The sequence below is a fragment of the Episyrphus balteatus genome, chromosome 4 (genome assembly GCF_945859705.1).
Source record: "Episyrphus balteatus chromosome 4, idEpiBalt1.1, whole genome shotgun sequence".
Lineage (NCBI taxonomy): Eukaryota > Metazoa > Arthropoda > Insecta > Diptera > Syrphidae > Episyrphus > Episyrphus balteatus.
Genome location: NC_079137.1, coordinates 80,122,598 through 80,137,519, shown reverse-complemented (window position 1 = coordinate 80,137,519; position 14,922 = coordinate 80,122,598). Strand labels below are relative to the sequence as shown.

Here is a 14,922-nt window from a genome sequence, read left to right as displayed (position 1 = left end):
AAAATACTGTTTGTCAAACTTCAGTTAAAAATATACAAAGAATTGTAAAGCTTTTATTAGCCCTAAAACTTAACAGCTAACTCTTGAATTCCATCTATCTCATAAAAAAAAAACTATAATTTCTTATAAATATTTTTAAATTTATTTATTTTTATTTGTTTTTATTAAAAAGATGTACAATTTACAATAACAAATAATTTTTTTTATAAAACATTTTTTTTATATTATGCAAACTTACAATTATATATATATATATTAAATATTTAATATTAAAATCTTTTTTAAAATACATACATTGGCATATTAATTTTATTAAAATTTGATTTGAACTTTTTAAACACTTAAATACAATACTGTTTTTTTTTTTCTTTTATTATTATTATTATTTTTTTGTTTATCTAATAACACAATCTGTAAGGTACTCAATTGTTTTGTTTTTAGCTTCTCGATAGCTAATTTACATATATACGCCTCATTGGAAAACTCTCACTATAATTATCGATTTGTGCATTTCTCTCTTAATTTGCTGTCATTTTTTCTTCTCGAACTTTCTTACCAAACGCAACTAACTCATCAACCATATCATACTTAACCAAATCTAGTACAATTCCTGTTAAGCGTTTCTTGAATAACGGTGTTGTTTTTTCGTTCAATAATTCAAATTCCTCCACCAAAACTCGACTCTTCTTTTCCATTTCCAAATCGATATTATTATTTTGCTCTTGGTTTCTGTCTTCGGAATCTGATCCTTCAGAAGAAAGTTCATGTATCGCTTCGGAGACTTCATCCAAATCTGGCAAATCACTTGAGTCACAAATGAAGAAAGGCACTGAAAATATCGCCATGCAGAAACCATAAGGTCCATAGGTTTTAAGGTGACTATTTAAAACTGATCGAGGAAATATGACCTCAGGATCTAAATTAAAGAGCCGCAAATGTTCAGTTAAAGTTGCATGGTAGACATTTATAAATTCATCAAAATGAGCATCTCGAAGTTCCTTTTCAGTGCAAGCAAACAGATAGTGTACGATATCTAAGACCGGAGAAGCATATCGAGACATTTGGAAATCGATGAGTTTAGCATCGATAGGGTTGTTGCATTCCTGAAAGATAAAGAGAAAAAAGAAATCGTTAAGTTTTGAGTTAAGATAGGTAAATATCGAAAAATAAACTATTTTAAAGATTTTGACATAAGTTACAACACTATAATCGCTTAGATTAGAACTGACCACTAAGTTTCGTTAAGTTTTCATGAGTTACTATTTCATTAGAAAAGTGACAGCTAGTATTTGACAGGTTTCTAATACCCCAGAAGATATTGAAAGAAATCAAGTAAACTTAACGAAAAATTTGGATAAAAGCTTTAAAGTCATAACAAGGCTTAAAAATTGAAAAAAAACGGAATTTGACAGTTGGAGATAAAAGTTTGTTTCATCAAAACGCATTTAACACCTCGTAGTGTCAAAAATATCACCACGCAATAAAAATACAAATCGAAGACTGTAAAATTTCTATCGTAAACATTTTTTTTTGTTATCAAAAACAACAACTCCTTGAAACGGCGCCAAAAATACAATTTATCTATCAAATTGCAGACGCACGTGTTGGCATTAAAAAAAATTCGCCAAATCGATTCTATGCGAATCATCTATAGGTATCAAGGCTATGTCATTGACTATCATCAGTATGCGGTATGCACAAACTTGTACAAATTCTTATCTACGCAAAATTTGTATTTGAAATATAATAACAATAAAAACAGCTTGCAACGCTTCGTTATCGTAAAAACCATGAAAATCGTGATAAGATTTTCCATTCACCGGAATTCGGAAGATCTCTTGTTCAAGAGTGAACAAAAACAATAACAACAAAAAAATTATAAAACAAACAAAGCTTAATAAATAACTCGACGAAACTAGTTTCACAGAGTATATTCGCCCCTGCTTTGGAGAGAAGTCACAAGCCATTGTCTAAATGTTATCACGATAATGCAGCTGCTTCAATGCGCATTCACTTTCAAAACTAGGTTAAACACTCACTATATTTCTACCCCTCATAAGGCTTTATCAACAAAAAAAATTATGAAACAATAAACATTTTGCATAGTTACTTACGTCATAACGATAAAGAACGTTATTGTTCCAGAAGTCACCGTGACAGATCACCGCATACGGCGCACATCCACCTCCATCGACAGATCTCAATCCAATTTCTTTGAACGTATCTTCGAATATTTGCACCACTTTCATTAGTTCTGTTCGATTTGATCGATGTTTATCGTCGGCGATCATTTCCTTTGTACGGCGAACATATTTCTTGGCAAATTCAATGGTAACTTGGTCCATGGTTGGAGTGTAGAGATTGTCATTGAAACGTAACTCTCCAATGAGCTTTTGAAATAATTCCGGTTTCTTAGCTTGTATGACAAATGACATTGCGTGATATTTTGCCAAAGCTTTCAAAGCTGAAATGGCAAGTTCGAAAGTTGGTAAGTTCGAACGGGAATTTCGACTGAATCCGCCTTGGATTAGATCTTCGAAAATGAAAAACTCTTCAAGATCCTTGAGTGATGCGTGATAAACTTTTGGTATAGCATTGAAAGCTTCCTCCACTGGGATTCTCTCTTCCTCTTGGATTTCTTGAAAAGCTCGCAAAACATCATTGTACATGAAAGCTTCACGTTTGTAGTAATCAGCAACTCTCATGTGTATCCTGCGGGCTGGATTGGATGGAGCGATTTTTAAGACGCAAAAAAATGGTTCCCTTGTTTTGTTGGGACAACTGATCTTGGCTTGTAACACCAGTCCATAAGAATTCTCACCAATACCAGCCAATTGGCTAGTCTCCAAAATATACTTATTGTCAAAACCTTCCTTTTGGACAATTTTTGCTATTGCTTCCAGCAAACCTAATGGTAGAACCTCTGAAGTCATCTTTTTTCTGACAGTTTTATTTTCTTCTAAAAAGTTTTCTCTTTTAACAAAATTGTGTTGCCTTTCTAATGGTTGAACACTGACTGATAGCTCTTCGAAACATCTATAAAGCTTTTATACACGTTGTGTTTAGGTTCTATTTCGTTTTTTATTTTGCTTCTAATCTCAAGTATCTAACGCTGATTGAGTGGTGGCAGCGGCAATGGCGGTGAGCGACGCACGACGATGTATATCAGTGCTATAGTGCACTTATAGAAGCGTTATAGTAGTAAGTGTGTATCAGTAGGGGTTGTTGCTTTTGTGAGTATTTGAGTATCGACTTAGTTGCTTAGAACTTTTGTAAGAAAGCTTTTTTGTTCGCGCTGCTCACGATGATGAAGGGTATTAGTGCTATCAATTGCAGCAATGCATTTGAAAGGTGTGTGCGGTGTAAATATGCAATATATTGAAGGTGTCAATAGTATTTGTTGCAACTCAATAAAAAACAAAGGGTTGACGCGCAATTTGTGTGATGAGTGACCTATAAATAGAGGAAATTGTAATATTGCACTCGGAAAAGAATACTTCTATAAGAGAGCGAGAACAAGGGTTGAATGAACTTAGGGGTATTTATAAGAATTATAACGAAGTGGTGTGTACGTTTGCAAGGTCGTTTAATGTGGGAATTTTTTTTTTTTTTTTTTGTTATGTGATGTTGTTTTGTGTTTGGAGAGGATTTTGAACTCTAGAAGAGTTTTGTGTTCTGTTGAATGAAATAAAGCTTTTTTTTTTGTATTTTCGTGGGTCTGATGGGAAAAGCTTTTGTTGTTTTGTTTACGTTTTGAGTATAGGGTGAATGACTGACTGAAGGTCAGTGTTACACACTCATATGATGTAATTTTGGCGGCATAAATTATGTGAAGCGTCAGAAAAGGTTTGTAGACGAAAAATGGAATTAATAATTGTTTGTAATTTATAGATGGCATAAGTTTATCATAACGATTGTTAGATATGAGTGGATTTGGAATAAGTGGACTTTGAAAATTTGCGGCTTGGGTTTATTGAACTTTTGAAGTGTTTTTTTTTTTAGAAATATTGAACTACGTGACTCACGTCAGTTAGACTATAATTATATAATAAATAATAATAATAAAAATAAGAACAGAACCTTTTGGGATATTTGGTTTGGGATATTTGGTTTACAATCTAATTGTTAAAATTGGATAATAAATTGGGAATAAGTTTCCAGAAAGTAGGTATAAGCTTGTAATTGTCCTTCTGGATTTGAAACGACGATGCAGAAGGCTCAACTTTGCTCATCTGGACAATACGCCTGTCATCTACGACGGTCTTTTTTCTTTTTCTACCGCACGTTTCGGGTTTTTCGTTGAGTTTATTGCATTGGCTACCATTGTAGGGGACCATCCTAATATAACCTTGAATTTCCAAGTAGGTTTTCCCTTCTTCAAGCAGCTTTCGTATAAGTTTCCGTAATCCGAACTGCAGTGTTTTGCTCTTCGAACTTTTAATAGATTAAAACCGAAACAAATCGTTTTTTGTTGAAAAATTGTTCAAATTATATGAGTACTTACTTTTAAAGCAAAAATAAATATTCTAAGCTATAAACCGCTTTTAAATTCTTCAAAAATAACTTTAACTACTATTATTTTGAACAGGCCAAATTAGAAAGAACAACCAAAGGTCAATGAAAAATTATTTAGCACCTTCTTTTTCATTTTAAACCTACGATACATTTATTAGTAATTGACCGTTACAAACTTTGACATCAAAGAAATTAAATTTTTAACCGTAAAAGCACAGTAAATATAAAAAATGTTATTTTGTTGCAGGCACTACTATTATTTTGAACACAGCTGTACATCTAAGCTCTTTTATTAACATATTCATACTTTTACTTCTTGCATGTCAACTGGGCATCCAAATTTTGATGCCATTAGAAAAGTAATCTAATCAGTTTCATGTACGTCAACTTGCCTGCACGTGTTAACTTACAAACTGCCTGAGGGGTTCGCCAAGTTGACCTCAGAAATCGGAGGCAAGCCTCCATGTTTTGTATTGTTCCATTTGTAAGTCCAACTTAATGCTGGTGGTTTTGCATTTGCTTGTATCAAGAGGTCTTTAAAAAGCTTTTTACAAGTCTAACCGAAGTGTACCATCTTACACTTTTGTGATAATCGAATACAATCTTCTTTTAATGCCTTTAAAACGTTTTGAAGTAGATTGAGGTAAACTAAAAAAAAAAAACAATTAGGGTCATTTGCTGACAAGAAACTTTAATATTTATGGTGTATATAAACAACGTTATAGGGTCTACCTGAATTGTTTTTAATAATAATAATAATAATTTTAACTATGAACGATTCCGACAAACAATTTGGGTTCTATAAAGCTTTACAGATGCAATTTTTGCTTCTGTTAAGCATTATAGAAGGAAAATTGTTAGTAGGGATGTCCTACCAAATTTCGGTGTAAAAAGTTATACTCGAAAAGACATACTAAAAAAACACTTTTGACTCAAATGAAAACTATACCCATAAGTGAAATACTGAATGTTGCCATAATATTTTGAATCGAACAAACCTTTTTAATAGCCGTTACCTGTTGGAGGTAGTAGACTTTTTATGAGAAAACGATAAATCTAGTACTACAAACTATATACATAAGCCGCGTTCCTTTGAATGTGGTAGTTTACTCATAAGTAGATAATCTATAGTTAGTACATTTTCTACTAGAACTGCTCATACTCTTCTTCCCGAGTAGACGGAATTTGCATTGATTTCGTTGAAAGTGTGTTCTTTTAAAATTTGAACATCGAGCTAGTCGAGCAGAGGAGTGATAGATTACAAGATTACTAATCAACTAGGTACTCATGAGTAGTCTACCATCTCCGAAAGAACACTTTTAAAAGCCGCATTTATTAAAAATTTAAAATTTATGGTAGGTTCATCATGACATTTTCAAGAGGTCATCAAAAGTGCTAGAACACTAAACCAATTCGTAATATTAGCCCTGTTCCATTGGAGGTGGTAGTCTACCAATAGTAAATATTTTGGTTAATCAAGTAGTATCATCTACTCATGCTCTTCTTTCGGAGTAGATAAGATTTGCAGCGGCGGCCTTACGAATTGCGAGGCTCCAGGCGGCAGGTCTTTGTGAGGCCCCTTTGTCCTTCTTGATAAATATTTGATGCGAAAGAAGGTCTGCTTGTTTGGTGTTTGGATTTCTCTTGTTTGACAAGTTCCATTTAAGTTTTAGATTAGGTATTTAAAATAGTTTATATTGAAAGATTTACAAAAGAAATTTCTGGGACAAAATTCGTCAGAGTGGAGAGATTTTATTTTACTCTCTAAGCGCTATCTTCTTCGAAAAAAAGGACAGTTTTTGAAATTGGGAACAGAATCAGAGCAAAAATATTTAAATATGACTAAATTCGCAAGTCTCAAACTGAGTGTGGAAAAGGCATATATTTAAGGCTTATAAAGTATATAAATGGGTCAAAGGAACGCAGCTGTTATAACAGAAAATCATGGTTTTTATTCAAAATAAATTCTCTGTCATCATTAAATTGCAAAACTTCTATTTTAATTTTATTTTTCCACTGATTACCAAAATGCAAACAAAAATTTTGAGTTTGTTTTGTAAACAGAATATCCCCTTTAGAAAACGAAAGCAACTGTGTTATGCGATTTGACCGATCTTCAATTATTTCGAGGCGCGATATTCAAGTAGGTAGATACTACATAATAAATTTTTCAAATATGTTTTAAATGTATAAATTATTTTAGTTAATAGCCTCGCGCGACAAACCAAGAAAACTTTGCAAAAAGAGGTATAGATTTTTTTCACTATATTTTTGTTTTATTTAAAACTTTTGATTTTGATTCTTAAGAGCAAGGCAAGAGCGAGGCCCCGCTACGCTATGTAATAATCTGAATAAATAGTTTAGAATCAAAATCAAAAGTTTTAAATAAAAAATATAATGAAAAAAATTTATAAATATTTTAAAAAGTTTTCTTGGGTTTTTGCGAGAGGCCCCCGCAAGAGCGAGGCCGCCACTGACAATTTGTATTGAATTCGTTGAAATTGCGTTCCATTGAAAATCTCTAGTAAACTATTAGTAGTACTTTGCCACCTCCCAAAGGAACAGGTCTATTATGTACTAGTTATCTCAGACATAATTCTTAATTAGCACATTGAACCCATAACAACAAACAAAATTTTGCAACTTTGTATCAAAAGACTAACTACACTATACAATACATTGTAACATAACAGCTTTACTGAAAATTAAATAAATTAAAAGTCTCAATTCAATGAAAGATCATTCACCCTTAGCTTCAATAATACAAAAAAGCTTTGATACTTCAAAGATAAACCTCTGCCTAGGTAACATAAAAATAAGCTTTTCAAAAATTCTAAATAATTATGATTGGATCCTTCTGGAACATGAGTACCTACCTATTTAATTTATTGTTTCTATGTTGATAATATTTTTCAATACCTAATTCATTGAACTAATTGCACGAGTACCTTAGATAATATTTATGTCAATGAACCTCTCTCTAATCAATTTGCCAAAAATCCCCCAAGATACGATAAGCCTTATGAGCATATTACTGACATTCCGCAAAATTCAATTAAAAAAAGCTTTTTGCAGCGAGCAAAACATACCTGTGTTCAATTTGCGAGAGAGCCCAGAGAACATGAATCATTATGATTTCCTCTCCTTATTATATTTTTTTGCTCTTATCAGTATTTTTGTACTCAATAAGTTCAATCACCTTTTGACCATGAACACGGCTTATTTATCATTCAATCTTGTAAAATATTTTATAACAACCCCCAAGCACCAGACCTCACTTGATGACATAACTTGCATTTTATTCAATTTCCTCGTTCAAATTGCACACTGCTGTCAACAGCAGCAAAAAGCACCGCCATTTATCCTACCACCTGTCATCGCACAAGCAAGCAAGAGTTGAATGCACTCACTGGCTCGTGGGTATATAAAAGTGACGTATGAGACTCATTCAGCACACTAATTACACCAACAACTAGCGCAAATATTCTTCGTTCAATAAATTCAAGTGGCAGTGGGTGACCTCGAATTATATGCGTTCGTGTGAAAAAATGGAAAGAAGAAGGAGGAGAGACTGGGTGCTTTTATATTTATTATTCTAATCGATTCTATTTGCGCACGATCGTTAGATAGTTTCCTGAATTAATAGATAAATCGCGCAAACACTGCTAGCGCATATAAAAATGGCAATGATATCATCTTTTTCCATCGCTCTCCAAGCTAAATGCTATTTTGCAAAAGTTAATGACATTGCAATTGAGTCGACCTTGAGAGTAAAAACTACGAGTATATAATACAACAACAATAAAGTAGATACCCGCATGTTGTGTCGATATACTAGTATCGACTGAGTGCAGAGAAGGAACTTTTTTTTGTTTTGTTTTTATTCAACAACAACAACAACATGGATGTGTGTATGTATCCACATTATGGAAGAGCTTTTTTGCAATCTAGGGCAGTGGCCCAATGGGGAACCGAGTCACGCTCATGACACGAAGAGGAAAAAATGTAAACAACCAAAGGCGGAAGCAATATTCTGTGGAATGTGTATCGTAAAAGCTTTTTTCAATTCATTACTTTTTATTTTTATTTGTCGTGTAAATTTGGATGTGCAAACTGGTTGTTTGGGGAAAAGGGGAGGTGATTTGTTTTGTTATTGCGATCGTCATCGGTTTGCCTGGAGTCAGAAAACGTCAGAATTGTGGAGTTGGTTATTTTTGGATGAGATAATTTTGTTATTTAGGTTCTTATAATGATTCTTTAATTTATGTATTGTATTTTGTATGATTGTTGGTTATACTAATTATTTCTCTTTCTTATGTGATTTAGGATCAAAAGCATGTGCATAACCCTCTCAGGGCCGTTAGAGCTTATTCCTGGGAATATTCATTTTTTTATATTGACTTCATTAAGGACTTTGCACATGAGAGCGACCAACGAATGAACGAATGGACGAACAAATGAGATTTAACACATTTCAACGACTCAATTTCAAACAAAAAATGATTCAAATTATAAGAAACCAATTGATACTAATGTTAGAATACTAAAATTTGCATTTTGGTTGCTAAAATAAGAAAAATTTGTAAAAACAATTTGGTAGTTACGAATTGCAGTTTGGTTGCTACGAATTGTCAAACTCTATTCGCGTTCCACATACCATCCACACTACAACGAATAAATTGTTCGCGCGCGACTTAACCTCAAAATTACTCTTGTTTTTGTTTTCTATTATACAATTCGTCGCTGTCTGCGAATTGAAATATTAACTCATGTGAAAGATATGTCAAAATATGCGACCATCCACAGTTCGCAGTTCGTAGTTCGTAGTTCGTAGCTCATGTGCAAAGTCCTTTAGTCTGATGATAGGCTAAAGTGCCATTCGTAGGGATATGCGAACTGCGTCTGCGAATTGCTAATAGTCGCTGAATTTGACATTTCATTCATATGAGTGGTCGCAGAGAGCTGCCCGACAAACAATTTTGGTTCTATAAAGCTTTACAGATGCAATTGTTGCTTCTATAAAGCATTATAGAAGCAAAATTGTTAGTAGGGTGCGAACTATAATACAAAAATTGAAACTAAATCAAAAATGAGGTTTAATTCGTGCGAATTATTTGTTCGTAACTTTGTGGAATGCGTTTTGTATTGGTTGATTTTGAAAAAGCATTCGATCGACAACCACGAGATCTGATATGGGTGGCCCTCAGACAACGAGGAGTTCCGGAAACCTATGTGCGGATAATTATGGACATGTATGATGGAGCAGTAACTAAAGTAAGATGTGCAGCTGGAGTCACCGAAGAATTCGAAATCACAGTAGGTGTACACCAGGGAAGCGTCTTGAGTCCTCTGCTCTTTATTACCGTTCTTGATTACCTGCTTGAAGGCAAAGTGACGGACCCAAAAGTGCATCAGTTATTCTTTGCTGACGATGGAGCCATCATAAGTGAAGACCCGATATCCCTGCAACGAGCACTTGATGTATGGGTGGATGTTCTAGAAGGTAGTGGGTACCGCATAAGCGCGAAAAAGACAGAATACCTATGCTGCCCATTTTCTGATCCACACAGGCCTATTCCTGACATTTATTTGAATGGTGTAGTGCTTCCCAAGTGTGAAAAGTTTAAATATCTGGGGTCTATGATAAATAACGAAGGTACTTGTGATGACGATATCAATCATCGCGTAAGCGTAGGGTGGATGAAGTGGCGGGAAAATTCTGCCATCTTCTGTGATCGAAAAATGCCCCCTAAGCTGAAAGGAAGACTCTACACCGCAGTTGTGCGTCCAGCACTCACATACGGTTCACAATGTTGGACTATGTACAAAAAGTATGAGAGTAAGTTAACGGCAGCTGAGATGAAGATGCTTCGTATCACAGCAGGAGTAACAAAGCTTGATAGAATTAGAAGTACGAAGATCCGAGGAAGCCTTCATGTTAAAAACACCATCTCCCAAAACCGGGAGGCTTGCCGCCGATTTCTGAGGTCAACCCGGCGAACCCCACAGGCGGATCACTAGTGTGAAGCAGTTACGTGGGATAGTTATGATCCCCTCGACATCGAGATCATAACAGCGCCGAGAAAAAGGAAGAAGAAAAGACCGCAAATTTAAATTTGACAGTTCGCAGATCGGAGTTGTTGGTCGCATAAAAAATATTAAAATGTGTTTATTTTGTATTTTTAACCAGTTTTACACAATATTCTATATTTATATTATGTAAATATTATAATCATTTATTCTTATTTGAATTGTTTTAAAGTGAATAAGTTAATAATTGCTTTAAAAGAAGATTTTAAAAATTATTCGCAGATGCAGTTCGTAGCTCATATGAATGGCACTTAACTGATGATTGAAAAATCAGGACTTAGCTAAATAAACCAAAATGAACATATGCCTGCACAAGTTTATGACTTTATATCACGCATATGCGCATTTTAGCAAGCCTTATTGGGTACTATTAACCGTTTCCATATTAAGGTATCAGTATAATATTAGATGGTGGAAATTTTATCGTGATTAACAACTTGATATAAAAATATAATATTCCTTATACCAGCAATTTTTAACTAATACGAAAACCATGGTTTAAGAAGAGAAGGAATGATCATAAGAGTCGCCATTTTACAAAATGGAGTAATAAGTTTTTGACTTTTAATTTCGCAAAGTCAAAAGCAACAATAATTTCCAAGACAAATTTGGAAACAACAACAATTTCAATGGGGCAGCTGTCAAAAACTTAGGAAGTCATAATTATTTTCTTTCATCTGACAGTTCTCGATACAGACTTTCTTCGCGTGATCATACCTACTTTTCTTATACCATGTACGAAAACTACTCATAAGTAAAACACTGAACGCTGCTACACAATTTTGAATCGAACATACCTTTTTAATAGCCGCGTTCCTTTGGAGGTTGTATTATACTACATCATGAGCAGTAGATCTAGATCTAGTATTTCCAAAGGCTCCAAAATCAATCTTATCTTACAGCACTTTTTGTGTGGAAGTTCCATAGTTTCAAACATATTTATACTTGAAAATAAAATATGGAGAAATAGGTAACTTTCCTAATCTCTCAAAGTGAAAACTGACAATCCATTCCATACTTTACTAAGCCTGACGGATACAAGTTGAAAAGTTATCGCGGTAATAGGTACACTTGAGCCTAGTACGCAGATCGCGCTTAATTTTAGCTGAACTTTTTCCCTCCAAAAATCAGTTAAATTTTGAAGTCTAAAATTTATAGAGAATACCTACTAGAATTTTATTAGTAGGTTTCTATTTTTCTTACATTGACATTATTCGTTTGATAGTCTAATTGACAATTTGAAAAATAAGGGAAAAATCAGAGATGAAAAATGTGTTCTACCAAAATTAACACTGTTATACAAAATCTATTTTAAAAGTTTGTATTTACAAAATTTGATCTTTGGCAGAATATGTAGTAGTAATAGGAAACCAAAATTAGGTTTTGTTTTTTTGCTGGAACTGTATGAGAGTTAAAATTTAGCTCATCGAATAGGTGTATCGACCGAAAAACATCTTTGTGAACTCAGAGGTTATTTAAGGAAACACAAAATTCGTTTCTAATTTGTTGGACAAAATTTGGTAAAAATAACAAAATTTGGTAAAAATAAACTAATTAAATGTTACTTCTTCAAACCTCGAATGTATTGCTGGCAGGTATAACAAGCAAAAAATTGAATAAACGAAAAAAAAACCTTAAGCAAGATGAATTTTGAAAGAACCAAATCAGTTTCCTCTATAACAAAATTCACTAAATGTGATAATTGATATAATAACCCATCAAAATATTATTCAAAGAATTCCATGCTCCTAAAAAAAAATAAACAACAACAAATTACGTCTCAATATTCTTAGAAATATCTATTCTTAAGAACACACATCGCATTTATAATGAAGCTCGAAGCTTTGCAAAACATCAAACATATAAGTTTAAAACGCATTTGTCCTACCTGCGAAGAAGAATCAGCATCAACAATCCTCGTTTGTTTTTTTGTTTTTTTTTTTTTTTCAACCTTGAATTCAGAATTCGTGTTTTTTATTTTTTTTTTTTTGTTCTGCAACCTTGAACATCTCTTAGACGAACATACCTAATCTTGATACGAATAAGAAAAGAAAAAAAACTCGATGAAATTTGATGAAGTTTGGTTGCAGTTGAAGGACAAACTTGGGTATGTTTATGTTGATAAAGAACGTTTGTATTCGAAATTATTTGTTATTTTCTTGTGCACACTTTTGCATAGATAATGCGCAAAAATACAGTCGAGTCTGCTTAACTGATATGCAAATTTTAAAATAATCAAAATAAATTATGTTAATTGATATGCAAATTTTAAAGCAGTGTTGTGAATTTGAAAAATATAATGAAGAATATCAAATCCTGTGTTTTCTTCTCATTTCAAAAATCACTTAGGGCGGAATTCATATTCGTCACTCAAGTTAAGAAATATCTTAAGCATTCGCTCAGGTGAATTCTTATTCATAGTCATCACTGGAGTTGAAATTTTTCTCAAGTAAACGTCTGAGGAGGCTTTTTTACTTGAGAAAACGCTTAAGTTTTTTTTCAATCAGTTGACATTAAAACGCAAGTGTCATTGCGAGCGTTTGTTTTTTGTATTATTTAACCATTCAAATGTGTTCTAAATTTTATAATAAAATAAATGAATCGCGAATATTTGTTTGAGTTGTACAGGTGGGAAGACGAATTCGACGAGTATATTGGCGAATTATTAAAAAAATGTTTTTTTTGATGACAGTTAATTCAAATCTTTCAAATTTTCGAGTTTAAGAAAAAAATTCCCTTTAGACAAGATATATTTTTTACTCAAGTGACAGCCCTATTTTTAATTACCTTGAGCGATTCTTGAAATATTTCTCAACTTACTGGAGTTGAGAAAAATCTTAACTCGAGTAACGACTATTAATTCCGCTCTTAAACACTCAGAACTTTCAGTTCAAAACGGATTCAACTTGCATAACTTCAATGAACTTCAGTTCTATTACAGAGTAAAGTAAACAAACAGAACAAAAAACAATTGAACGCAATTTTCTTTAAATATTGAGTGCGTTCAGACCACCATGAACAATTTCTTGCTAGCGTATTTTGTTTATTATTTCATTTAAACGAATTACGCAAAAGTGAGAATTTTGAGTAAATTTAATTTTTGATAATAAAAGGTCTAACAATTAATTCAAATACATAATTACATTTCTATCGATGGCACTTCAGGGGTAGACAGACAATTAATAACATAAGCAATTTTGAATGAAACTTACCTTATCGATGTGTACCCTTTATCATAAATCTTTGTTCTCACTTTGAACAGACATTAAGCTAACAATTATTGTGCATTGTTTAGGTTTGGAAGAACCACAAAAAGTTCCCGGTTATACTACTGACCCATATAATTTTTGAGAACAAACATTCAAAAACAAAGAGACACGAGACGAAAAAATGATTAAGATTGCTTTAATGAAAATTACGTCTCACATTTACCGACTAATGATGATCATGTGAGAGTTTACTGATCGTGTTTTAAATATGCACCCACTGCCACTTATTGACATACAAATTATATTTTTAATCTTTTTTTTTTATTTGAATTAACTTTTCCGTTTTAATATTGACATTAATATTTTAGAACAACATTTAAGCAAATATAAATAAAAAAAAATTAAAACTTAATATTATTTGAAAAAATAATCAAAATAAATTAAGTTAAAACTAATAAAAAAAAATAATACATAAGAAAGAACTACATTAAGCTAAAACAACGGAAAAGCAACTGAGGTTGTAAGCTGCTAATTGTGTTAGCGGGACCCTTTTATAAGCGAACAAAAAAATTTTGATTTTGTTTGCTTTGCTTGCAGAAATAAAAGGGAACCACGAAAAATTAAGTTAATGTGTAAGTAGGGTGTGTGTTGAATACACACACAAACAAATAATTACACTGACACACTGACGACTGACCAAAAAGTGTTACATATTTGGTCAAACAAAAAAAAGTATGACGAATACCATGGCTCGCAGGTGTATGGTCAAAGTCTTTGGGTGAATGTGGTGAGTCAACAACAAGAAGTGTTGAGCCAAATTTTAGGTAGGTGCAGGTTATAATGAAGAGAAATTTTTGGGAAGCTTAACTTAAATATGATGGTAGAACGGATTGGGGTGAGGTATTGTAGCACATGTTTTCAAAAGTTCGCATTTTTTTTAGAATTTTTTTTGATAAATATTAGTTTAACAGTAAAAAGTGATAAAGTCAAACAAGCATATATCATTATGTAATCCTGATTTTGGTCTAATAGAACCTTGCCGTTTCAGAAAGGGGGTAATTTCTATATATCACACCCGTTGCTTCTTTCTAAAATATGATATTTCAAT

General features: G+C 32.9%; 1 protein-coding gene across 1 annotated transcript; it reads right to left on the bottom strand.

Moving 5' to 3' along the window:
* Positions 1-269: 269 nt before the first annotated feature.
* LOC129918832 (uncharacterized) lies at positions 270-14,319 on the bottom strand. Its single transcript, XM_055999576.1, has 3 exons — positions 13,818-14,319; positions 2,115-3,453; positions 270-1,103 (listed from the first exon to the last, which is right to left on the bottom strand). The coding sequence occupies exons 2-3, from the start codon at positions 2,931-2,933 to the stop codon at positions 519-521; spliced, it is 1,404 nt and encodes a 467-aa protein (XP_055855551.1). The 5' UTR covers positions 2,934-3,453; positions 13,818-14,319; the 3' UTR covers positions 270-518.
* Between the last annotated feature and the right edge of the window lie 603 nt (positions 14,320-14,922).

What these genes read in the sequence shown, in the direction of transcription:
- LOC129918832 (XM_055999576.1), bottom strand. Translation starts at nt 2,933, where the DNA reads ATGACTTCAGAGGTTCTACCATTAGGTTTGCTGGAAGCAATAGCAAAA. An exon ending in ACGTTCTTTATCGTTATGAC is followed by an intron (nt 1,104 to 2,114) that starts GTAAGTAACTAT and finishes TTTATCTTTCAG; the next exon opens with GAATGCAACAACCCTATCGA.